General features: G+C 41.0%; 1 protein-coding gene across 3 annotated transcripts in view; it reads left to right on the forward strand.

The window, feature by feature from the left end:
- The first annotated feature begins 13164 nt into the window (after positions 1-13164).
- The window catches only part of PTPN2 (protein tyrosine phosphatase non-receptor type 2), a 30199-nt gene continuing 17375 nt past the window's right edge, over positions 13165-25988 (forward strand). The window contains exons 1-5 of one of the 3 annotated variants that reach the window (XM_014870866.2): positions 13165-13403; positions 15951-16041; positions 23507-23607; positions 24232-24330; positions 25476-25613. In XM_014870866.2, coding sequence (XP_014726352.1) covers positions 13335-13403; positions 15951-16041; positions 23507-23607; positions 24232-24330; positions 25476-25613 — 498 coding nt within the window. In that variant the 5' untranslated portion in view covers positions 13165-13334. Of the gene's footprint in view, positions 13404-15950; positions 16042-21276; positions 21391-23506; positions 23608-24231; positions 24331-25475; positions 25614-25988 lie in introns of those variants that run through there. The other 2 variants (XM_014870864.2, XM_088172875.1) reach the window with 2 other exon arrangements.

Consider the following 25988-nt stretch of genomic DNA (forward strand, 5'->3'; position numbering starts at 1 on the left):
GTTTTCACAGTAAGAACAGACAAAAAAGTCTAAACTTAGCAGCGGTGGCTTTCCTCCGTCTGTTTTGGAGGGTGGAAAGAAACATCAGAAGTAAAAAGCAGGGTATAAATGCTGACAAAGTTACCAGTTAAATAATTTTTGCAGACTACAATTATGATAGAATATAAAAAGCATTATTATAGCTGTTGCTTACAGAACGGTTATGTGTGCTTGTTTATAGGCTGAGGAAGCTTTTAATACCTTTACTGTTGAGTGGTAACATGAATCTTTCACTACCTTATAAAAAGATTTCACAGCACCACCAGTTACCACAGTAACATTTAGTGATTTGAACTGTTGGGTCAGGCAGGGTTTGGTGAACTCTGTTTGAAGGACTTCTGCCTTCTAGATTCCATAGCCCCTCAGTGACCAGAGTTTCCTTCATTTCCTTCAGCAGTTTGCTCATGAAGGGGGAGAGCAATACTGAGGGAAGGAGCAGGTACTGCAGCCTTTCCCCTTCAGCCTCTCACCATAGATGGAGCTGCAGGATGGCAATCCTCCTGCTCTGTGGGGACAGAGGCAGAGGCACAGGCACAGCTGTGGTGGACCACAGAAAGCAGGGCTGTGTTTGGTGCCAGATACACATCATGATGCCATCCATTCTGAATGTGACAATTACATTTACTACAGGTATATCTTGAGATTATTTTTTCCTTTATTCGGAGTTTTTCTTTCTCATTTATTTGAAGTGAGCATACAACTTGATGTGATCTGCTTAATAGATGGGAAAATTTCTAGTAGCTTGTTCCTGGAGCTGACTCAAGTCTTCTCCATGTACAGGAAAATTTGAATTTTGCAGCAGTACTAGAGTCTATACAAAAGAACATGAAGGTTGTAGAAGGAGAATGTGCATGAAGAGCATGGAGGAAAGAGGAGAGGGAGGTGTAGGGATTCAGAAAGGTTTGGGATGACCAGGAGTAGAATTAAGACGCCCACTTCATCAGTCACTGGATCCCAGCTCTCCAGTCTCTAGTTTCAAGAGATTGTTCCTCTCCTTGCCCACACTCCTCGCTTCTCAAGCAGCAAACATCTCATCATTCACACCTCCTCCACTGCTTTCAGGGCTCAGCTGCTCTGGAAAAGGAAGGGGCAGAAATAGGACTGGCTCAGAAGATCAGGTTTGCTACTGTCACTGATGCATACTCACTCTTAGAGGGAGTATAAAACACACACGCATACAGAGTAACACATACATCCTTACAGTATAAAAGTATATATTACTTAGGCTGAGCAAGTTTGGTGTCAGAAGGTAGAGATCAATTGCTCACAAATGAACTCAAATGCATGGTCTTCCTATCACAGGAGAAAGGCCTTGGCAGAGGAAAGAGCAGAACCTGGCTGCTTTTTATTGGGGCTGCTGTGCCACCCTGAACAGCTGCATACAGAGGCAACCTGCCTACATTGCCTATACCTGCAGCTGGCCCTGCTGTTTTCTGTTCAAATAAAGTAACACTCTAAATTTAGAATGGAAACCTCAGCAATTTCTTTAAGAATTTCTTTCTCATTTAGAAAAAAGACTAAATATTTATATTAAGGCATAATATCCAAATGTTTGTCTGACACCAATCTGTATGTATACTGCAGCAGAGCTGGTACAATGCAGTTTGAAGGATAATAACAACCTGGTGAAGTATTTACTATGGCAGTAACTTGCTTATTAAACTCATTACATGATTGATAATTTTGTTGTTAGTAAGTGTAACAAACATGCTTCATTAAAATGCTATTTAGCTATAATAGGCTAAAGAGCTTTTGAAATTAGTGTTTTAGGAAAACCACATATTCCCCAAACACAACAGGATTACCCATTCTAAAAAAAAAACCCATTACTTAAGCAGCTATACAGGAACATTAACATATCTTTGCATCTACGAGCAGAGCATCTTAACAAACTCAGGGTCCATCTCAAACCCAGTCTTATACTTCTGTCTTCCAGTAAAATAATAATTCTTGGAGCCATTTTTATGTATCTAAAAGTAGTTGCATAAGAAATAAGGACCTATTATGTGCTCTAGGGGTAACAGGAATCTCAGTTAGGGCAAGTGGCTGTACCTACAGGCTGCTTCAGACTTCAAGGAATATTTCTGAAAGGGCATAGCCAAGATTTTCAAACTGTTAGATGATACTTCAGTCTCTTCTTATGGAGAATAGACCCCCATCTCTCTGTCTAGATTTCAAATTAAATTTCCACAAGGTGTATGGGGAGACTATAGATATGGAATCACATATTTAGGGATGTCATATGCTATATATAGTTTATATATAATCGTGAGGCATAACAAGACAAAGTAAATTTAGCTAAGGAACAGTCTGGGGATATAGTCCAGATAATACATATCAGCAAATTTTAAATGGGCACTGCTAGAGTAATTTTCTGCTTTGATCACCATTAGGAGAAGCTAAACGTATCTGTCTAGGGAGGTCTCAGACTCCAGTAGAGAGAACACCAAAAGGCTCCCTAGAGATGTGCTGAGCACTCCTCCTCCCTCTGACATTTCTAAAAGGAAATGTGATTAATTTATTCTGACAATAATAATAGTTCATTGTTTCCAAAGCATTTGAAACATCTGGATTAAGAACATGTAATGAAATCCCGGACAAGATTCCAGGGGAAGCATACTTGAATTTCTGGAAGACACATGACTACAAAAACTAATTTCTCATTCACTGGAAATTTTGAAAATGTTTTGTTGTGCTCAGTTAAGGCCTCTCCTCTGCCCATGAAATTCTCTCTAGCAAAAATGCTGCCTTACTGTCAGATGTGAGGGTGCACTCCCTTTAAAGAGAAAATGTACTGTGACTTCATACTAATCTCCAGCCACTTTTTTCATCTTATGTCTCAACTCAGCAATGCTGTTAGATCATAATCATAACAAAGAGAACTTCCCAACAGGAACTGCTATGAGGACGGATTACTCAAGGGAATTATTAGATGCAGCAAAGAATTTATATAATTTTTAAATGTTATTGTGTAAACTGTAGGGTCATAGTTTACATCAACATATTTTTAATTAAATTATTTGTAAATCTTGGCATTTCACTGTTGAAAGAGAAGAATCAAATCCGTATGTTGTTAAGTCTCTTTTCTACAGTCTTGTACAAATTAGCATGGTTAGTTGGCCTTACAGGAATAAAGGATTTTTGCGTTGTGACAGAAATTTAAACTGAAAACTCAAGGCTCATGCCAAAGCAAACACAGCCCAAATCTGAGAAAGCATCCACCATATGAACATTCTGAAAAAAGTACTTGAGTATTTTAAGAACTGTTCACATCGTGCCTTAGGATTAATGGTGCTTTGAACATTCCCACAGAGCTCTATTGTGGAGGCGTATTAGCAACTGCTCTACAAAGGATGTTCCTTTCAACCAAGGTCAAGGAAGTGACATTAATTGCCAGCAACTGCTCTCTGCCCAAGGTAACCCATTGATACATTGTGGAAGAAACAGTGTATGCCTAAAAGACAGAATTTCTACCCTCGCAGCTTATTCAACATTTCCCCCACCATTATGCTTTTGAAGAAGCTGAAATACAACTATTTCAGATGCATGTGTCTTTGGTGAGTGCCTTATGTACCACGCTTAAGTGCTGAGCATCTCTTCTGAGCCCCTGCCCTTGAGCTATCTGAAATACAAAGAAAATACCCAGTACATTGAAGTGCTCTGTGGGAGGACAGCAGGAGCAGATGATATTTATATAAACAAGTATTATGCACAAAGTATAAGCATACAAATGGAACACTGAACAGTGTGCATAGACTACTTAACCACCACCTGCTGACTTGCACAGATTAGTGAAAGCAAAAATATTATTTCCATTTTTCCCCAATAATGCTCTATTCTGATGAAAGAAGTAAACTTCCAAGAGTTAATCATGCAGTTATCTGCATGATCATGAAAAGTATCTGCCTTACTTTTTATAGAATATTTTAAAGTTATCAAGAAAAATATAATTCAGCACTTGATAATTTTAGCTCATTTAATTTCTATAACATTGTGTTAGAATGATAGATTTAAAGGTATATACCTATGAAATTCCCATTAGAAAAACAATTGTATAAAATGCTGTGCGTATAAGTTTCTAGTTAGAGTAACCAGAGGGCTGTAATTTGCAGCATAGATTTCATTATTCTGATTAATTATCAAACCTATTAATGACTCACTCCTCTATGTGAACAAAGCACCCCCTCTTCTTCCTCCCTCAGGAAAGTGAGAGGTAAAAGAAAGAAAAGGGGAAGTTTTAATGTCACCCTGAAAAGTATATATATTTATGTTTTAGAAACGTAATCCTTGCATTGTTTCATTGGAACCTTCTGTCCAAAGATATTCAGGATTGATTCCACTTGCTGTGAACAGAATTTTGTAATTTCAGTAGTAATATTACACACTGTTGATGCATATTTGACAGCAGAATTAGCTGCAATGACTGATGCAGTCACTTCCTTCAGTTGTCTCCTTCATTCTTCTTTCCTAGCTTGGTGAAACTCTGGAAAATAGGTGAGACTTATCCTTGCCACTTTTTCTGAGACAAAGAAATACTGTCATCACACAATTTCTGATGTTCCCCAGAGAAAACCCTAGGACGAAGACCATGCATGTGGCAGAGTTTCACAAATAATACATCCCACTTCTCATTCATCATCGCTGCTGGCATATTGTTCCTCATATGGCATTTACCACCCAAAATATATTCTAAATCTAGAAATTAGATTGTGCATTTATAACGTCTGATAACAGTATCTATAAGGTATTACCAATGCATTGAGAAGCAATGGGAAATCTGGAGTGTTCTGATTATGACATGAATGTTAATGTAACAACTTCTTAGGGAATGCAGATAATAGGCTTATGGCAGTCGTATCTCCTCATCCACTCCTCACAGTATCATTTTCAGGAATCTAGTCACCAGATTTAATTAAACATTCTTCCTTAAGTAAGAAAAACAAAAGGGAAAACTGAGGCAGTCTTTCTTGAGCACAAAATAAACAAAAAACCCCAAACATCTTTGGTTTTGCTCTGCACCTTACCTTTCCTGCTCAGTGCTTCAGAGGGGGCTGGTAAGAAGAAAGCATCCATCTTGGACAATGAAAATTAATTTCAAGTGAATAGAATTTCCAAAATTAGTGTAAGAGAATGGGAGCTAGAAGCTACCTGAGATGTTGAGGTGACCGTGTGGGATATTTCTTGACGAATACAATTTTATTAACATACTTCGTTTCTTTATCTCTTTGTAACATTTTTTCCTTACTGCAAAACTGTGTTCAAAAGTCTGCCACTAAAGAAGTTGCAGAGGTCTGCTTGAGGAGTGGTACCATAAGGTTTTTTAAAGGAAAATAGTGTCTTTTAGTGATGTCTCTTTGCACACAGTGAGAGAGTAAGAGAAAAAAAAAATTAAAACATATAAAATTTAAAAGATCCATAGAGTTTCATACACCCATTTTGATACCAGACATATTCTGCACAAGGGCACTTTTCTCCCTGGGTTGTTAATTCCAGTAAGTGGTCATGTCATGACTTGAACTGCTGGAACTGTTCCACTGGCTAAAATAAGATGTTAAAGACCTTGACAGCACTCCAATTGGAAAACGTGTGTTATGGATCCTTCTTTCAGTACATTACATTCGGATTTTCTTTTCTTTGAGAAAACAAACAAATTGGCTTAGCAGTTACAGCCCATTTGTATGCCACAAGGGTATGAATTAGAGGTTTGAAATGTCTGGACCAAAGGAAGCATAGCATACATTCAAAAGCTCTGTTATACTTGTTATGCAAAACAGATTTTTAAGACTCCTTACTTTAGTAGATTAATTTCAAAGACATTTTTATAAGAGACATTATCAAATTAAAAAAAGGAAAGATAAATTTTACATGCACTACTAATTTGTTTTTGTTAGGAAATCCTACTGCCTGAAAAATTAACAATTTCTTCATGGCTCTTTGCCACCTACAGGCAAAATCTATTTTCCTCCTTGTTTTTTGATTTACTTTGAAGGTAAAAAGAGAGGTGCATTGATTATCACAGTCCTGCCTTGCCAAGTAAGTGCAGCAATGCAAATTTTGCTGTAGTGTTCCATGGCCCTTACAAGATCCAGTGCCTTTCCACAGGGACACAAGTGTGAACACCTTGTTCTCTGTAACATACCGAAGGACATCACAGCAGGCAAAATGAGCTGCACATTCATGGAACTCTGCCATCAAAACAGTGACTCAGAGAATGTGGCTCCTACAGGGCTGCTCATTATCTCAAGAGGACAAGCTTCTACGGGAAATTGTATGAAATTCGATATATTAACGTCAACTTAAAAACAGGCAAGGATATCACAAATCCTGCAAAGACCTACCTCTGCTATCACTGGAAAGACAGAAGTAATTATTGTAATATATGTTAAAGGCTCAGCACCACATGGTAAATTTAGTAGCTATGAAGGTGGTAACAATAAGATATTTAAAATCACTATTAGAGTGAGTCGTACAAGAAAATCCTTTCCTGTTATTTGCACTTCAGGTTGTCTAATGCAGAAGCATAAATTACAAATGTGGATTACAATCTGAAGACTCTTGTTTTGAACTATTGGGGGGGGGGAAACGGCAAATACAATTCAGAGATTGTTACACCTATGAAAGTAGTCATAATTGCTTTGTTCTGATGCTGGGAAAAGAAAAACCAGAATATAAAACTGAGAATACAAATTTATAATAGAACCGTTTACTGTTACTCCTCAGGAGAAACTCTTCTTCTGCTAAAACAGTATTTTCTTACCAGAACTTCTCCTAGCAAACAACACTGGTCTGGTGCATCACAATCTTCCCAGCTGTAACCCAGAAAATTACCTTAATTTTGTAATTTGGAAGATAAGCTTGAATATAGATGTAGATACATATAATCAAGCATGGAAACTACGAAAATACAGAATCTGTGCTAGAAACAAGTTAAAAGATTATGATACTATGACTTCACAATTGTAAGAGGACTTGAGTGAAAGACTCGCTGGTCAGCATAAAGAGCTGTTCCAGAACAGTTTCCAGAACTTCTGCTTAACCATTATGCCATCATGTAAAGCAATGCTTTGAAATAATAGCTGTGAAATTAGAAACGGTCTAAGCAAGAAACAGCCCTATTTAGTCTGTGAGGCAATTTTGAAGTCTAATAAACCCATAATCTTCAAACAAACTTTCAACGTGAAAGCTCTATGTCAGCTATAAGCAGTTACTATAGATGCCATTTCTAGCAAAAGTTGACCTTCTGACCAGGACCATGGAATGACACGAAGCTACATTCACTGAATTAGAGTTTCTCACTTGCAAATGATGATTTTAATACCTGTCAGTGTAGCTAGGGGTGAAAAGGAAAGAGAGACAGAAAGTCAAGTAACATACACAGACCATCCCCAGCAAGCAAGATCCTCTCTACAAGTAAGAAAAATAATAACTCAGAGTCATCTTTCTCTTGGCAACTGGCTCTTTTCTTTTTCCCGTAGCTGTACCCAACACCCCCTGCATTGACTCATAGGCATTAGGCTTTGTGGCTGACTGCACACCCCAGCTTAGGTTGCTGGAAGAGCTGTATCACAAAGCCACAGCAGAGCCTAAAGTTGTTCTATCCCTCAGACATCCTGGCTGGCTGCCTTTTCTGCCAGCTGGTGTGTCCATTCACTCATGACAGCACTTCTGCCAGTTACCCTTTTCTTCTCATACTCCACAATTATTTCAGCTTCACCATGGGACTCCAATGCCATACAGCCCGGCACAAATTTCTAGACTGTGAAACAGACTTCCTTTATAGTTCTTAATATTACCTTTCTTCCTTGGCCATGAATTTCTTCTACATAGAACTCCAGACAACAGTTTGGGCAATCGTACAGTTTGGGCACAGCTGTATTGTCCTTCTCTTCCATAATCCCATCACCTCTACTACAGAGCTGGTTTTTATCAGACACTGGACACTAGGAACCCACTGTTGTGGATTTCTGATTGATGTGAAAGCAAATCTGTTTGAGGCCCTTGAACTTCTGTTTTTGTTGCTGCTACAAGGATTTGCATTTTGCTGCATAGATTTTGAAGGGGGGTTTGGGAGTTTTCTTCCTCGCCCTCCCCCCCTTCCCCCCCCCCCCCCCCCCCTTCCCCTCCCCCTCGTTCTATGCTAGAATACAATTTTGGGCAGCAGAAGGAAAGCAATAATACAGTTGAGGAAAGGTATTTGTACCAACACCCACTTTCACTAATGGGAATTTTAATGTTCACTTGAGCAAGGAATACAGCTTCCAAAAGTCTGAAATACAAGGAGTGTACTGCAAATGCACACAAAAAATGAAACCTGTTTTATCGTGACCACTGGATCTTTTCATTCAGCTTCTACTCCCTACCAGATACCAGAGGAGTGGCCAGCCCTTCTGGATTTCAAGTCCTATCCAGTTCATCGGGGAAGGGAGGATCCTCTTCTCCTTTAGGCCTTGGGCTATAACACTTAAATCAGGAATTACATGTTCTCCTCCTTTCACATCGTGGCAAGCTTAAGCACATTGCAGTTCTCTTCCTTAACAGTTAAAATTGATGTGGAGTGTATTTGTGAATAAAATCACCTCAGGGAAGAATTTGTTCTTCATCTACCAATATCTAAAATGGTTCTCAGAAAAGCAGCACAAACCAGATCATTTCCAATAAATGGTGCTTAAGTAGTTCCAGTGAATGACCCGAAAAAGTACACACGGAGGAACAAACACTTAGTCTGTTCCAGACTGGTACTAAAATAATTGTTCAGCCAAGGTCACTGGACAAAAAACATTTAAAATTAACTTGATTGGTCTTCATGGGCACCAAAGTCAAAATTTTGAAATCAGTAGTGCTGTGGATACCAACTGCTTTGGGGTGACCGTTTTGTCAGCACAGCAATGGGCTTCTCAAATTATCAGAGATTTTAATTTAAAAACTTTGCTTGCTTGTGTTTATACTAAGACAGAAAATACTACAATATACTATACTTTCCAGCAACTGTGTTATCCCTCTTTGCATGTCTCACATGGTCTTAAGGGTTTAAGACGTTATGTACTAGTTTATCTGGGTTTGCCTGCACAGCTAATAAAGAATGGAAGTATACTATGGGCAACAGAATAAAGTTTTCTAACGGGTGTACTTGGTTTATATTGCATATAAATACAGTTCTCCTTCACAGACAGGCTTGGGCCTATCCTGGGCTCAGATCCTAAAAGCCAGAGAACTGTTGTGTTTTCAGCATATTTGCACAAAAAAAGGCAACCCAAATCTGGACAGTAGCAATTTCTTCAGAAATCCCTGGTTTATAAGTTATTGCTACTCTAAGCCAAAAAAAGCTAACATTTTTAGCTTTCCATGAGATGTCTCTGGGCACTGATCTGTGTTAGATTCTAAATGCAGCTGCTACCATAAAACTCCCTAACCACACAACTACATTGCTGTCCCAATATGAACTAAATCTCCAAATATCACAAGTGAAAAGCACATCATGTCATAAATGCTATAAATACAGATCAGTCAGCAAGCTTGTATACAGGGAAAAAGCTTATCAAATACTGAAATCAATGAAGAAGATGTCTATTTGAATTTCTTCATTAAAATACATTATTTGGCAGACAGCTTCTGTGTACCTATATACTTCCTTACACCCAGCTTGTGCAATGTAAGTTTTCTGATGTAAAGAACAATTTTACAGAGAAAATAAATATATTTCAAATGAAAACAAATCATTACCTTGAGCATGGGCACTTGGACTTTTTTCTGTACTCTTAAATCATAAACACAGTTCACAAATGTTTTCTTACTTGCTTGTTTCATAACTGAGCATACATAGAACACCGATTAACTAGAGAGCACCTGCAGAACTACAGACATAACTTGTGCCTCAGTCATGCGGGCAGAAAAATCCAAGAAAGCCATTCCCCTTATTGATTTCAAAGTCTGAACCCATAGTTCAAGAAAATCTTGTGCAACCTTTCTTGGAGTTACTTGGAAAAACTTGTTATGAACTTACTGATCCATGCTGTCCCATCTGCTGTTCTTCAAAGGCATCACACAGTCCCATGGTGTCCAAGACACCAGCTTTTCTTCCAGGACTTGGGGGAGCACATGAGCCAGTGGACTTGGAGCATCGTGTGGAAATGCAGCAGCATTCACTGATGGTTCTCAAAATCAAAAGTCTGTTTCAAAAATAATAATTTTTGTTGTTGTTGTGCTTAAACATCAGGTGAGGCCAACAGGAGGCAGGGGGCTGCACGTGGGGTTGCAGCAACAGCACATGGGGAACCACAGAGATGACACAGCCACACTCAGCATTGTGAAATTGATTATCACAGGGGCTGTAGATCATAGAATCATACGATCTGGAAGGGATCTTAAAGATCCTCTAGTTCCAACCCTTCGGCATTGGGCAGGGACATTTTCTACTAGACCAGTTTGCTCAAAGCTCCATCCAGCCTGGCTGCGAACACTTCCAGGATTGGGGCATCCACAACTTCTCTGGGCAACCTGTTCCACTGTCTCACTCTCTGAGCAAAGAACTTCCACCACCCTCTGAGCAAAGAACTTCCTCCTAATACCTAATTTAAACCTACCCTCAATTTAAGGCCATTCACCCTTGTCCTATCACTACATGCCCTTCTAAAAAGTATCTATTAATCTTTCTTCTAGGCTTCTTTCGGTTTCTGGAAGGTCATGAATAGGTCACCCCTGAGCCTTCTCTTTTTCAGGCTGAACAATCTCAGTTCTCTAAGCCTTTCCTCATAGGAGAGGGACTGCATTCATCTGATCAACTTGTTGGTCCTTCTCTGGACTTGGTCCTACAGGTCGATGTCCTTCCTGTGCTGGTGACTCCAGAGCTGGATGCAGCACTGCAGATGGGGCCTCACAGGAGCAGGGCAGAATCCCAGGATGTGGTCAGTTTTCTGGGCTGCAAGCTCACACTGCTGGCTCATGTCCTGCCGTTCACCCACCCAGCACCTCCAAGTGCTTCTTGGCAGGGCTACTCTCCATCTGTTCAGTTCCAGTCTGTATTGATACTGGGGCTTGACTTGACCACTGGGTCTCTTTAAACCTCATGAGGTTCCCGTGGGTCCACTTCTCGAGCTTGTCTAGGTCCATGCCATCCCTCTGGATGGCATCCTGTCCTTCAGCTGTCAGTCACAGCACAGCTGACACGGCCAGCCCCTGCCCGTGTGTACGTGCCTGGTGTCGGGCACTCCGAGGGGCCCAGGGCGGCGGGGGCCGGTGGGAGCCGAGCAGGAAAGCCGAGGGGACGGGCTGGGCCGCACTGCAGGGTGGAGGCCCCTCGGGCGTGGGAGAGAGCAGATACAAACGTTTCCAGGGAAACCTCCCAGGCCGTGTTGAGGGTGGGGGAGAGCCTGCGGCAGAGAAAGGGTGTGCCAGGAGTTAAAGTTCGGGACAGGAACCCGCGGGAGAGAAGGCGGCGGGGGGGGGCGACGGCAGGACTGCCACCGAGGTTAGTGCAGGGAGGCACTGTATCCTCTCACAAAATGGGGAAGATCGGAAGGGATCATCTGATCCAGCCTCCCTGCTCAAGAGGGGTCATCCTAGAGCACGTTGCACAGAATTACTTCCAAACGGTTCTTGAATATCTCCACTGAGGGAAACTCCAAAACCTCTCTGGGCAATCTGTTCCAGTGCACGGGCACCCGCACAATAAAGAAGTGTTTCCTCATATCCAGGTGGAACTTCCTGTGCATCAGATTCTGCCGTGGCCTCTTGTCCTATTGCTTGGCACCCCGAGAAGAGCCTGGCTCCGTCCTCTTGGCGCCCTCCCTTCAGGCACCCACACTGATGGTACATAGTTCCCCTTTGTGGCACTAATTCACACATTTTTAAGTCGCCGGGCGTTACCCAGCGACCTGCGCCAAGCCACGGGGCGTGTCCCGCCTGCCCGGGGGCCATGGGCTGGTGTTCCCCAGCAGCCCGCGCAGCGCAGCCCCCTCTGACCCGGCCCGACCCTTGGCTTTGCCCAGCGTTTGCCGGAGCCGCCCCCTAAGGGACTTTCTGTTCCAGTGAGGCAATCGCTGCGGGACACGGCGTTTCTGCTTTCGGGACGACGAGCACCGCCGTGATTTGTCTGTCCGACACGTCCGTGTCTCCGCACTTCTGCTTTTCAGAACCAGCAGCTCCCGGCGGGGCACATCGCCGGAGGTGCGGCGCTGAGCTGGGCTGGGGACTCGCCGGCGGCTGGAAAAGCTCATGCACCCTTCGGGGCTGTGTCCGCTCAGTGACATCGGCACAGCGACGCAGCACTACAAGCTGAGGGCGGAGGGGCTGCAAAGTGCCCCAGTGGAAAAGGACCAGTGGTCGACAGCAGCTGAACGTGAGCCACGGAGTGTGGAGGTGGCCAAGAAGGCCGATGGCATACTGTCTTGTATCAGTAGTGTGGCCAGCAGAACCAGGGCAGGGATTTTCCCCCTGCACTCACTTTGGTGAGGCTGCACCTTGAATACCGAGTTCAGTTCTGGGGCCCTCAGTTCAGGAAGGACATGGAGGTTCTGTAGAGTCTAGCGAGCAGGGAAATGAAGCTGGCGAAGGTCTGGAGCACGTGTCCTGTAAGGAGCAGCTGATGGAGTTGAGGGTGTTTAGCCTGGAGAAGAGGCGGCTCAGGGGTGACCTTATTGATCTCTACAACTGCCTGAAAGGAGGTTGTGGCCGGGTGGGGGTCGGTCTCTTATCCCAGGCAACCAGCGACAGTACGAGAGGACATGGCCTCAGGCTACATCAGGGGAGGTTCAGGTTGGACATTAGGAAGAAATTCTTCACAGAAAGGGCGATTAAATACTGGGACGGACTGCCCAGGGAGGCGATGGCGTCATCGTGCCTGGAGGTGTTTCATGAAGGATGTGGCACTTAGTGCCGTGGCCTAATTGACATGATTATATGTTCGGCCTCGATGATCTTGGAGATCTTCTCCAACCGAACTGAGTCCATGATTTTTGTGACAACAAAAGCTCGGTGGCCGTTTGGAGACCGAAGCCCCCGGCCCTGCCGAGCCCCCGCGACACCTGAGCGCGGCCCCGCCCCCCGCCGGGCCAGTGACGTCACCCCAGGTGCTTCCCGCCTCCTCCTCCCCGGGAGGCGTGATCTCCACGGCCCTCGGTGGGCGGGGCGAGGGCCGCGCATGCGCCCGGCGCCGGCTGCGGGACACCCGGTCGCGAGCGTATGTGCGCGCCCGCCGCTCCCGTGAGGCGGGGGGCTGCGCGCGAGCCTTTACGAGCTCGCCGCTCGGCCTCCTGCGGACAGGCTCGCGCGCCCTGCCGGCCGCTGTGGCCGCCGCCATCATGTCCGCCGCCATCGAGCAGGAGTTCCAGGAGATCGACGCCACGAACGACTGGCAGGCGCGCTATCTGGTGAGCCGAGCGGCGTGGTCGGCTCCAGCCGGAGAGCAACAGGGAGGGAGGGAGGAAAGCCGGGGGAAAGAGACCCGCGGGCCGGCAGCGGCCGTGCCCGGTGTGCGGCTCCGCCGCCGCCTCAGCAGCGCGGAGAGCGGAAGTCGCTGGGCCAACTCGACTCTCGCCCTCAGGTGCGGGCAGCGGAGCCGTGGGGAAGCGCCGCGCATGCGCACGCGGGGCGGACCAGGGAGGGGGGCGGTGGCGCGCAGGCGCGGGGCGGGGCGCAGCGCGTGCGCGGGCTCGGCGGCGGCTCCTGGGTCTGCGCTGCCCCCGAGGCTCAACCGAGCGGGACCCGGTCCGAGCCGGGGCAGCCGCCGTGGGACTCCCGCGGCTTGCGGGCGGTGTGGGAAGCTGTGCCCGACAGTACGGATTCGGCCAAGGCTTTAGTGCACCTCCTCCCACCCCCCTCCGCGGGTTCGTGCGGCTCCTCAGGCACCCGTGCTGCCTCCTCTGCGCCCCTTCCCACTGCCTTGGCCGGCTCGGCGTTGCTGTGGGGGCCCTGCGCGAGTGCCGCTTATTAAAATACAGTATTCGCAGGTTTTTTGTTTTGTTTTGTTTTGTTTTTTAAAACGAGATCAAGAACTTCCAAGGAAAGTCAATTCCATGAAACAGACATTACGTATCAACCGGTATCACCAGAGCAGTTACTTAAGCCCGCAGTATTTTATAGCACTCTTTCACAAATAAGGAAAGAAAACCAAACCCCAAAGTTTTCTTTACTGACTTCAAATTATGCTTTTTCTCTGTTAAATTAGCAATTTATTTGATCTATACGTGATTCAAATACAGTATCTCTATTGCAGTATTTCAGATGTTGCAGTTTTGGATAAATCTGTATCACAAATAAGCAGCATCTCGCACCAATCCCGCCAGAGTTCAGGAAGGGATCGGACAATGATTTCAGGCACATGGTGTGGTTCTTTGGGATATTCTGTGCCGGGTCAGGAGTTGGACTTGATGATCTTTGTGGGTCCCTTCCAGGTCAAGGCATGCTGTGATTCTGTGTGATGGCTGGATATTAGTGGGAAAACAGATTTTAGAATTAGTCATTAAATTTCCTTTTTAGTAAGCCTACCTTCCCACGCCATTACTGTAGAAGTGTTTCTAGCTATTTTAATGCTTCTTTACCAAAGCATGGGTCTGTTTGTGCACTGATGGTGCAAGTGCTTAAAGAAACTAAATATGTTATATCCTGTTACTTTCATGGGAACTTGAGTGTGAATGCCTGCCAGATCAACTCTTTCCATGTGCAAGCTCCCTAAGCTTGTCAGCCATGAAACAAGATAAGTTCCAGTGTGCTGTATCAAAATAAAAAACCTAATAGATCAGGAGATTTTTATACAAATATGCAAAGTATTGGTGCTTGGCCATTACTGCTCCACATTGTGAGTTATGTTCTTTGCAGATTGGCGGTACATTTTAAAGAAAGGTCACACAACCAGTGCTAAAAATTTGAGCTTTCTTTTGTACGTTATAGTTCCACTGATGCCCTTTGTGTCTGTGTTCGTTGTCTGGGAATAGACTAGACTATTTAGGAAGTTTGAAGACAAAGATAGTGGGAACATTGAGAAGGCCAAAGAACGAATGCTCAGTTGTAATATGAAGTTTAAATGCCCTTTGGGACATAATGATCAAATGTAGCAACATAATCTAAAAACAGAAGGAGAATTCAAAGTAAAATATTGTTAATTCTATACTGTGCAACATTTCTGCTGAGACAGCATCAGTACAGAGATATAAAGACAGAGTAGAATACATTGAAGGCCGTTTTCAGTTTTCTATGTAAGGTAATTCTGTATATCGTAGTGAAGTTGTAGAAAAGGTGTACTCAGGGAAGAAATCAATAAAGCAGAACATTCAGAGCGTGTGAACTGTAGGGTCCTTAAAACAGTGTGTGAGTCTGAATATCTCACAGATTATTAGAAGGTTTGTATTAATCCTTGGGGAGAACAGGCTTTGTTTCACATTGATATTTGTGACTCTAGAATTCTTCATATTGGTTCATGTTTAACTACAGCTCTATGGGATGAACCGTCAAATAACCAAGAATAATCCTATGGCTCTTAAGAATAGCCTAAAATCATTAATTGGTTCACTTACCCTTGTGGGATTTTGTGCTGCCAGTTGCTTTAAAGGAGCCAGCAGAATCCTGCTGTTGCATCTGAGTCCCTTATTGCTTTGGAGATAATGTGCAGCTCTGAGGTAAACTGTAAGTGTAATAAATATCTGGAGTTAGGGTTTTTTGCACTTTGATCCCGATGTATCAGTTGCTTGTCAAATGGTGCTTATGTTGGGTAGTTTTAGCCAAATGTAGGAAGATCTAAGTAGTAACAGTTTGGCCATGAATGAGATGCATCTTCTGAGTGAAAATGACGCTAGGGGCAGTAAAAGCTGATTTAAAAAATGTTAGTTATTAATAATGTTGCTTAATTAATAGTATGTGTAGAACACTAATCTTAATCAGGTTGCTGGCTATAAGTCAATTATTTATTCTGTCTTTTTAAGGAAATCCGACATAAATCCAGTGATTACCCTCACAGAGTTGCAAAATATCCAGAAAACAGAAATCGAAACAGATACAGAGATGTTAGTCCATGTGAGTATCTTTTCTGCAATCCTTTCAATAAACTGATTAGATCTTCTCTCACCCTGTTGACGCTGGAGGTGATAAATCATAGTCATTGCAAATTTTGCATTTTGTTTATTTCTGTAGGCATGTATTCTGTAATAAATGTGGGATTTTTCGTAACGTGTACACAAATGTGTATAACAGGAGGGACAAAAGTCTGCATATTTAACTCATTGTGCTGAATGGTGAATGAGAGATGGCTGCAAATCACAGATATTAGTGTATGGGTAAATTTTTGTGAGCTGCAGAATAATGTTTTAGAGATATTTTTCTCATAGGAAAATAATTTGAGTGCTTTATCTGTTGTTAAAAAGTGAGTATAAAGGCTAAGTTAATAGGCCTAGACTAACAGAAATGTTTTCATTTTGGACTGAGTGAATGCACATTTTTAAGGTGGTGTAGATAAATGCCACTTAATTTCTACTGTTGCTTTTAAAAATGCTTGAGATTTTGTTAGTTTTGCCTGTATAGTAAATAAGGTGTGGAATGCTTTGTACTTCTACTAATTGCCATAAAACGATCTTGTTTACAAAATGATCGTACGTCTCACGTGAAAGAAACCTTTTTTTTAGACCAGCTTCTCTGCTACAGAGATATTGTGGGATTCTTCTCATTAGCATTTTACTTCAGAAATTGTAAGCCAAAATTATTGCAAAAAGATATGTGAGCTACAGATAGCTTATACAGCTTTAATTTTTTGCAGTAAATTAAAGTTGGGACAGATAACATGTTTGTATGTTCCTTATGAAGTTTCCCAGAATACTGAAGGGTCCTAAAACCACCTCATTACTGGATCTAGAGTTTTTGAAGGGTTGCTGGTATATTGGGGCTTTTTGTTTGAGAGCCTGATCTGAATACCTATTGTACAATTTGGAGAAGTGCTGAGCTCCTTGTTTCCAGTTGAAAGTTGTGGTGACAGCATGTGCATAGCACTTCTCAAAATGGCACAGAACGGGTATTGGATTGAGTCACACTAGTCAGATGCAGCACTGCTCCTTAGGCTGCTGCCAGGATGCTCCACTGGCACAGTGAATTTGTACCAAATGGGTCCAGTCTGGTGTGGTGCCGAACCCTTGTGCTGCACACCGGTAAAACTGGACTTAGGAATTCGGTGCAGGGCCTCCTTGCTGTGTCTGCATGGCATTCCTTTGGAGGAGTATCCTGCACTGAGGAAGATAACCTCACATGAGGCAAGGCTCACTGGCTTTCACTGTAGGCTCAGGAAATGGAGCCAGGCCTCTGGTGGATACCTGTTGGTCTGTGCAGAGGCACTTGGGTGTCCCAACTTTGCTGTCCCGGTGCTGTTGTGCAGCACAGCATTAGCATCTTACCGATGCTGAAAGAGATGTTTTATTCACTTTCTGTTTCATACCTAAGTTGTGATGGGGGTTGTAAGACGAGAAGGCAGGAAATTAGATTTGAACCCAGAAGTCCCAGGTTCTAGTCCTGGGTCTAATATCCTATACAATTTCCATGTCAGAAGCTGTATCTGAATTTATCTACCGTTTCTCCCGTACATGAATGTAATTTATACAAAGAGAGTGAAAATTTTCTTTCAAACTGTTTGTGCATTTTTATTTTTAAAAATAGTGTTTCTAAAATAAATAAAAATATATTGTATTATTTAAATAGTATCTAATAATGCTTCGAGTAATACCTTATGGCTATGACTTGTACTCATCTCTTGGAGTTATTTGGAACTCAATATTTTCCTTAATCATGGCATGCCTTTTACAGTAGTGAAGAGCATCAAACACCTTTGCTTTAGTCATGGCAAAGCCTGCTTCAGAAATGCATGTTTAGCCAGTAGAAAAAAATATATAAATGATTGTGTTAATTCCTGGACCCAGTGCAAAAGCAGAGAAACAGATAAAATCTAGTATTGAAGTAGTGGTTGGGCTCAGGAAAAGGCTAGAGCTGTTACACTTTGACATAAATTATTACATGATGAATGAACTGAATAAGATGGTGAAGTTTATGAAGAATGTGTCCGTTTTTAGTATTTATGAAAGAAATATGGTTTGAATTGGTCCACCTAGATAGCATGCAGAACTGAGCACTAGGAACAAAGTTGTGTCAGGAGAACAGAGCAAAACACTGTGTTTTGGACTAGTTAATTCTTCCTGAATTTTACTTCTGTGTTTACTCAAATATTATTGCTTCGGTAAGAATGATGAGAGTCAGGAGTGGAAAGAGACCTGGAAGGGAGTTATAAGTAAGATTTCAAGGTAGCAGTGCCTAAATTTCAAAGCAGCTAGGATAAAAGCTGCGTGGTTTGGTCACTGTGGTGAGCACATTTATTTGTGGTGCATATATGCAAGGACCTAGTGTTGCAGAAATGTGAGGCAACTCAGTCTCACACAGTTTTGACGTCTCAGTCCTTTGCTTTGCAAATTTTGCTGCTTTTTAACAGTGTTTAGATGAAAAACGGGTGATACTAATATTTTGAAGTAATCAAAGGCCTTCAGAACCAGGACTTTTGAGATCTAGCTACTTGATCATACTGTAAGACATAATTTAAAGAAAGAGTTTTATTTCTCCAAAAGTAATGAGAAAATGATTTGTTAACTGTGGTAGCTGCCAAGCCAGTCTAAAATCTGAGGTGGTGTGTCTGGAAGAGGAAATGCAAAGATTGTTCAATTTACGGGAAATATGTCAATTACGAGTCCAGGAAAAAAATACTTTGCGTTGATTTGCCTCATTTCAACTGTGATACCTGAGACAAGTACACTGAAACAAACTTGTGTCTGTTACATACATTCCTAGGTAAAAATTAATTTCTGTTTGCGGGAAAGGCTAATCATCTCTGTCCATTACAGTTATCACAGTGTTTCCAGTTTCATAACTATTTTTGTTAGTGTCCATTTTTATTGCCTAAAGATCTCTAGCATATGTAAGTTTGGTTTGGTAAAAGTCCTCAATAATTACTACCTAGCTGAAAAAAATAGTCTTATAGTTTGGTATTAGTCTAGAATATGCAGAGGAGTATTTTGGCTTCATAGTAGTGAAACAGGAAGTTAATCTGAAGTAGGTTTGGTTTGACAGCCAGTCATTTCCGGACAGATGAAACCATTTCTCAGAAAATGATGTTAACAGAGGAAAGTAACTTGTGAGGTTGTTATTCTTTATTAATAATTTTAATGAAACTCTAAAAGATTTCTGTAATTAACTTTTCTTCTAAATCTTATCCTTAGTTGTTATCAGAGGAGTCTAGTGTCTCAGATTGACTGTAAATATCTTTAGAGCTGAGTTCTCAGATTTACAGGCAAGGAGGAAATCCCCTCACCAAAATTGGCAGGATTTTTTTTTTGCCTTTTGCTTTTGAAGGGTAGATGGGGGTTTATGCAGTTTTCTCTTCATCCTTCCTTTGTAATATGGTGTGTGGCTCAAGAACTTGGGTCATCTGAGCATTTTTGCTGATAGATTATGTTGCTTTTGAGAGATCTTGCAAGGTAGTGATTTCTCATGTTTTCTTCCTGTGGCCTTGACAAGATTTTGTGTCAGATATTTCAACCATAGGCTTAGAGTTGGCATAGTGTACAGGAGAGAAACATGAAGAGTGTTGTGCTTTACAGGGAACATAGTTGGTGCTTATTTGAGTGGTTTTAGACATGGTGCTGATTCATTATCATTGCAGGAATGTTCCTTTTCTGTCCTGTGTTTCAAGTGTATGTGCTGAAAACAGAGAGATGTTCAGGCCAAAATAAGCACTGCTGCATTTCTTGTCCATATTAGAAGCTGACATTGATGATTTTTATGACATAATCTTATGATTCTCTGAAACATCTTACCACGTGTAGCATTGTAAAATGAACTTAATGTGCTGTTGAGTTTGGAGATACATCTTCCTTTGGGGTTGGGGAAGAGGGGAATTTTGTAGCACATGCTGATGTAAACTTTAATGTGCCTTAAGACTTTTTTTCCATAGTCCTGCTTACAAGTGTAGGATGCTGTGCAGTAGTGATATGTATATTTCGGTGGTGAGCTAGACCATGACTGATAGGATGGCATTCCTTGTGTACAACCAGTGACAAGGTGGTGAGGAAAAGTCATTTTGCCTTTCCTTTGCCTTAGGCTACCTCCTTGAGACTGTAAGTCTAGTGACAGAGTATAGCAATTTGAATAATTTAGCAGCTCAGACTAGATTTGGATTTGTGAAATGGAAGGGATTTATTGGTAGGCGGGAAAGGTCAGGCATGGTCACTGGGATGGCTTGCGGCTGCATGTTTTATTTATGACTTTCTTTAATCCACTAAATAGCATTTCTCCTTCCTCTGTTGTTAATAGCTCTATATTTGGGGGACCAGAGATATCTCTGGGATAAAAGATAATTTTGAAGTTATACAGTGTTCTAGAAACACGGTTGTTTTATAATGGAAACCTTTCTTTAACCAACTGCAAGAACAGTGTGGTGTAAAATGTCAAATGTTTTGTATCTTGGTTTTAACTAGATCTATCATTTTCTGTTAAGCCGAGGGTGAGCAGATTGATGAGCATTGTGAAGTCTTGGCATTATTTGATGCATGGGAAGTATTGCCAGTGGGACAGAGTTTCACTGGAAATGGGTAATCAGAGTTTGCTTATCTCAGACAGGGTCGTTCTGGGAGTGGTTTTTTTCTCAGTGCAAGAGCCAGAAGGAGAATAATTTTTAAGATTTCCACTTCCTTTTCAGGCTGCATAGTTTATTGAAATAGGGGAATTAGCGCTTCAGAAAATGAGCACTGTATTTTAGCTGCTGTGGGCATGGCCACACATAAGATAAATCTTATCTTAAAGATAGATTTATCATTCATATAAATCTAAGTACTTTGTAACTGGAAATTATATACATACGGGAAATACATTACAGCTAACTCACTGTCAAAAGTTGGCTTGCTTCAGTTAATTCAGAAGAGCAAGCCAGGGTTTGAATGAGGTTTCTAGGTCATTGTGTCCTTTAAGAACCTCATCCCTTGAAAGAAGGGAAATCAATATATTCTAGTGTTTTTTTTTGTTTTTTTTTTGTCCTGTGGAGTGTCTGCCAGGGTACTTGCAAGATCTCTGTTTTAGTTGGGGAGGAAGAGGGAGGCTGTCTGTGCATAGAATTAGTTATTAAAGGGACTTTAAAAAAACGATTTGCAGAACTTTATTTGTCATGCTTACAAAGCAGAATTTATAAGAAGGGAAAAAATGAATCTGAGAATGTAAGGATTAAAGTAGGAAACCTCCTTAGAGGCTGGAGTTCTTTGCCCCTGGCAGCAGAACAGCAGCTGCCGCTGGGTGATTAAACTGTTAACGGTGCTTGCTTGCGTCACCTTTCCGAGAACACTGGTACCGGTATGTGTGATTTACTATAACAAGATCTTAAGTTTTTCCTGTTGGCAAATGACATATAATATTTACAGAGGTCTTGGTTTCTTTCCAGTAGAAACATTTCAGATAAAGTGATACATGAAAGGAAAAAGTAATGCTTTCCTATCCTGGCAAAATAATGCAAAGAGTTATATTTTGCTTTAAAATGCACGTGTCTTAATTTTGCTCTGTCTTGGCTTCGATAATATATTTTTTTCTTCACACAGGGGTATCATAAATCAAATTTTAAGACTCCTGAAAGTTAAGATGGTGTTGCCTTACAACTGGAATACTAATGAAAACAGCTTAACCCAGTATATTTCTCATGCTTTTATATAAAAAATAAATTTTCAGCATTTTTCTGTTTCTTCACGTTTGTATGTGACTGCATATAAAAGCTAGGAGCTAAGGGAGAATAGGGCAACAGCCCTAAATTTGAGTGCTTCAGAAGCAGCAAAACAGTTCTGCTTTACTGTTGACTTCTTTACTTGAATCCAACAAAACAGGATAATCTTCGGCAGTTGACAGTTGCAGATAGATGAGGGAGAATGTAAAGGCAGATCAAGACCTAGTAAATGTACTTTTCTAAGGTTTCCAAACACATTGAAGATATTCATATTAAATCATGAAAGCAGTCTGTAGATCAAGAGTCTAATTCAATTACTGTTTTTTTGATTGCCATCAGCTTTTTGCCTATCCGGGTTTATATTTATGGAATTCTGAGATAAGCTTTGTGCGGCACAGGCTGGCTGTGAGTTCAGCTATTGTAGTTGTGCTGAATTTGATACTTGGTAGTTGCTAATGTCAAAGCTCATGGCTTTGTGTGTTTCCCAAAGTGTTTGTCTAAAGAAAGTGAGCCTTTGGTGCAAGGATGGGTGGGCTGGCATTTTAACAGCAGTCTGGCCCCTGATTGAGTTTTATGAGTCAGACTAACTGAATTTAACTTTAAAAATTGGTATTACATCGTCATTTACTGTGTTATCAGTTTCTTTATGGAATCTCTTCCTGAAATCTGTTGAAGTTTCTTAAATTAATTTTAGTTTGCTATTTTTCATTTACTCTTCTTAGTCTGCTAGGTGTTGAGCTTCAGGAGGTTTACAGTCAGGTGAATCTTATTTTCTGGCTTGTAGTTATGCATAAATTTTAAACTGAAAGTACTGTTTATTTAATAAAATGACAGATAAATGGCTGAAGGATTACTTACTGTGAACAAGTCTGATTACCTAAATGTCTCCTAGAGGTTCATAAATCAGATACTAAAAGGTTCTAGGAACAACTACAATGACTTTTTATTATGCAGTTTTTTAGTTTGACAATATGATAATCTCTCTCATATTAATGGTAGAATTTTAAAGAGTCCTTTGCTTGCCTCTGCCATAAACAGGGGAATTGTCAGTCTTGCTTGTACAATTTTGAGATAAAACCATGTAGTTAGATTAGGCTTCCTTTAACTGGATGATTTGTTATTGAAAATTTTTGGTTTTGCCTGTGCCTTTTTAGTATTTTTATGTTGTATAATATTAGACAATAGCTTACAGGGAAAATCAAATTGATCAAAGCCTGGCTTGAATTACTGCAAGTAGATTTTATTGGGGTTTTTTAGCTGTGTGAGCTTAACTTTGATTCTACATCAACCTTTGAAACTTCAGTTCACTAAAAATCTTGGAATTTTGAACTTAGGAAATAATGCAGTGGAGTGATCTGGTGTGATAGGGCAGTGACTGGTTGGTCAACTCTGGTGTGAGTTGTGGTGCTGTTGTAGTAAGGAATTGCAGTTGTTGAGGGATGACTGTGAGGACCTTTAGGCCTGTGTGGGAGGATTATTTTGTTTGGTTGGGTTTTTTAATGAAAAATAGGTATTCCAGTTTTCTGAGCAGATATTATTAATAGCTGCCTGAAATTACTCTGATGGAATGCTGAGGGGAGAATAGGACAGTTACCAAAGTTATGTGAGAAATCAATTTCAATGATATTTGTAGCTTGCTGTTTGGGTCATACGGCAGAATTTAGTTCTAGTTGCTTGTCAGACCTAAACTTGCCTGTTAGAGAATATTCATCAAGATGGACACATCATTAATTCTTAATTTTCTTTGAATTTTAGATGATCACAGTCGTGTAAAACTCCAGAACACTGAGAATGACTATATCAATGCCAGCTTAGTGGTCATAGAAGAAGCCCAGAGATATTATATTCTAACACAGGTAAGTAGTACGATTACTGGGTTGTTACAGGGATTGGGACTCTAGCGAGGGAGATTTGTACAGTTGCAATTTGTATTTGGATTGTTTCTTGTCTCCATGAATTACAGGTATCTCATACTAACTGCCAGTGTGATGTAGTTGTGAACAGATCATTTTATGTTTTAAGAAAAGATAACGGGGATGTTGAAGTATGAGTAATTTACTGCATATGAAGCTTCTTAAATATTTCTTACTCTTTTCTTCAGTTTTTTTGTAAATAGGTTACAACAATACTTCTACTCCTTAATCCATCTTGTACCTTCTGAGCATGCCTGCAGTAGCTTTTCTTCTAACAGCACAATAGTTTTGATGCTTAAACAAAAATACCCCTTCCCTGAGTTCTTACTGTTTTGTTATTTGGTTTTTGGTATTTTTTTTCTTAAAAAACCTCCAGCTCTTTTAAGTCCTGGAATGATCTGTGCAGTGTGGCTACTTTCTTGCTTGCCATTTCTGTCATTCTATTAATAATTCGTTTGAACTTAAGATGAAGACTTTTTCCTGTTTCCCACAGTGAACTATTAACTGTGCTCAAACACTGCTTTGCCTATGCATTCTCATGCCTATTTTTGTGTTTTTACCACACAGGGTCCACTACCTAATACATGTTGTCATTTTTGGCTAATGGTATGGCAACAACAAACCAAAGCAGTTGTCATGCTAAACAGGATTGTCGAAAAAGAATCGGTAAGTGACATTAGGCCTAAAGTTGTGAAATAAGCCACACAATTTTAATGCTGTTGAGCAATGTTTGATTGTTACATTAGAAGAACTAACAAATGTTCTCACTGATGTGCAGTATAATGTGTATTTATTATAACAGTGAAGTGAGGGAGCTAAGACATACAGTTCGATTTGGTGAAAATAGTATCTAACATCCAGAAGGGTAAAAGTAACATTCTCAGAAAGGATGTACAGATAGAACTGGTGAGGAGAAGAGGCAGTGTAAGATGTTCCCACAACAAAATGGAAGGTGGGGAAAAAAAGTATCTTTAGCTTGATTCTTCTAAATGTAACAGAGTAGTATATTTGTTATGTAGAGATGTTAGCTGTAATAATGCAGGCAGATTGCTGCCCAAGACACGTTGAATTGTTCTAGTTATTTTTGATTCTTTAAAACCAGTGGCATATGGGCAGAATGCACAAATCTTCTGTTATGATGTAGTTTTTCTGCTCTTGTGCCTAAAAGCATTGCATATTTTTATTATAAATGCATGTCATTTGAGGTTTACTGGGGTTTTTTTCAGTGCAGATTAGTGAAAAAAATTTGACCGGTCTGTTAAAAAGTCACCTATTTTCTTGTGCAGAAATTTTCCTACAGAGAGTTTGAGTGCAGTGCAAGAGGAATACAAGACAAAGAATAGTTTAGCATTGGTTTGTTAGTTTATTCTTTTGTTCCACTAGAACCTTCCAGTATTCAGCAAGCTGGGTGTTATAGATGTTCTGTAAATGTGCAGGTGTGCAAGTCAGAAACAAAGAGGGGAAATGCTGAAATAGCTGAGCAGAGATCTCAGTTCCCTGTAGAGAACTGGAGGGGGGAGAGGGAAGGCTTAAGATGTATCTCAAAACATGTTAGCCATGTGATGAAAGAAATTATAAACACATAAAGCTGGAATGCATAATAGCCACTGAAACAGTTGTAGTAACTTGTCTTTAAACATTATGGACTGTAAGAATTCCTCAAAGTGGGAGCAGATATTGAGTCTACTGTATTGAATAATGTGGTCTCAGAATCTGCACATGCAAAGCCCAAGATACTAGGATATTTAACAAAGTTTTTTTTTCTTCTTTTTCTCTTCTTTTTCTTTCTCTTAAAAAAAAAAATCCATTAGGTGAAGTGTGCACAATACTGGCCAACAAAAGAAGAGGAAGTTATGACATTCAGTGAAACAGGTTTCCGTGTGAGACTAGTGTCTGAAGACATCAAATCCTATTACACAGTGCATCTGCTGCAATTAGAAAATATCAACGTAAGCTTTTCTCAGACTGTACAGCTCCTATTCATGGGCTTAAGTATATCATGAGAACCACTTAGCATGATGTCACTTCAGGTTTGAGTGAGCTTTTACACTGGAAATTTTAATGCACTTTGCTTCTGAGAATGTTGAAGATGTTTGTGTGGAAATAAGCAAGTGATTTAGACCTCAGTCTATACATTAGGAGAGATAACATCTTCGGCATTTGTACACTTGTGTTTTCCATTTGGCAGTACCTTAACATGCTGAAATTCTAAATGACAGTAGAGGTGATTCTAAGAGGAGCTATAAGAATTAACTTAAAAGGAGGAACACAAGAGTGGAAAATTCTGATTTCCTTTGGATATCAGAAACCTGACTGAGTAATTA

Source organism: Sturnus vulgaris, chromosome 1 (assembly GCF_052056855.1).
Source record: "Sturnus vulgaris isolate bStuVul1 chromosome 1, bStuVul1.hap1, whole genome shotgun sequence".
Classification (NCBI taxonomy): domain Eukaryota; kingdom Metazoa; phylum Chordata; class Aves; order Passeriformes; family Sturnidae; genus Sturnus; species Sturnus vulgaris.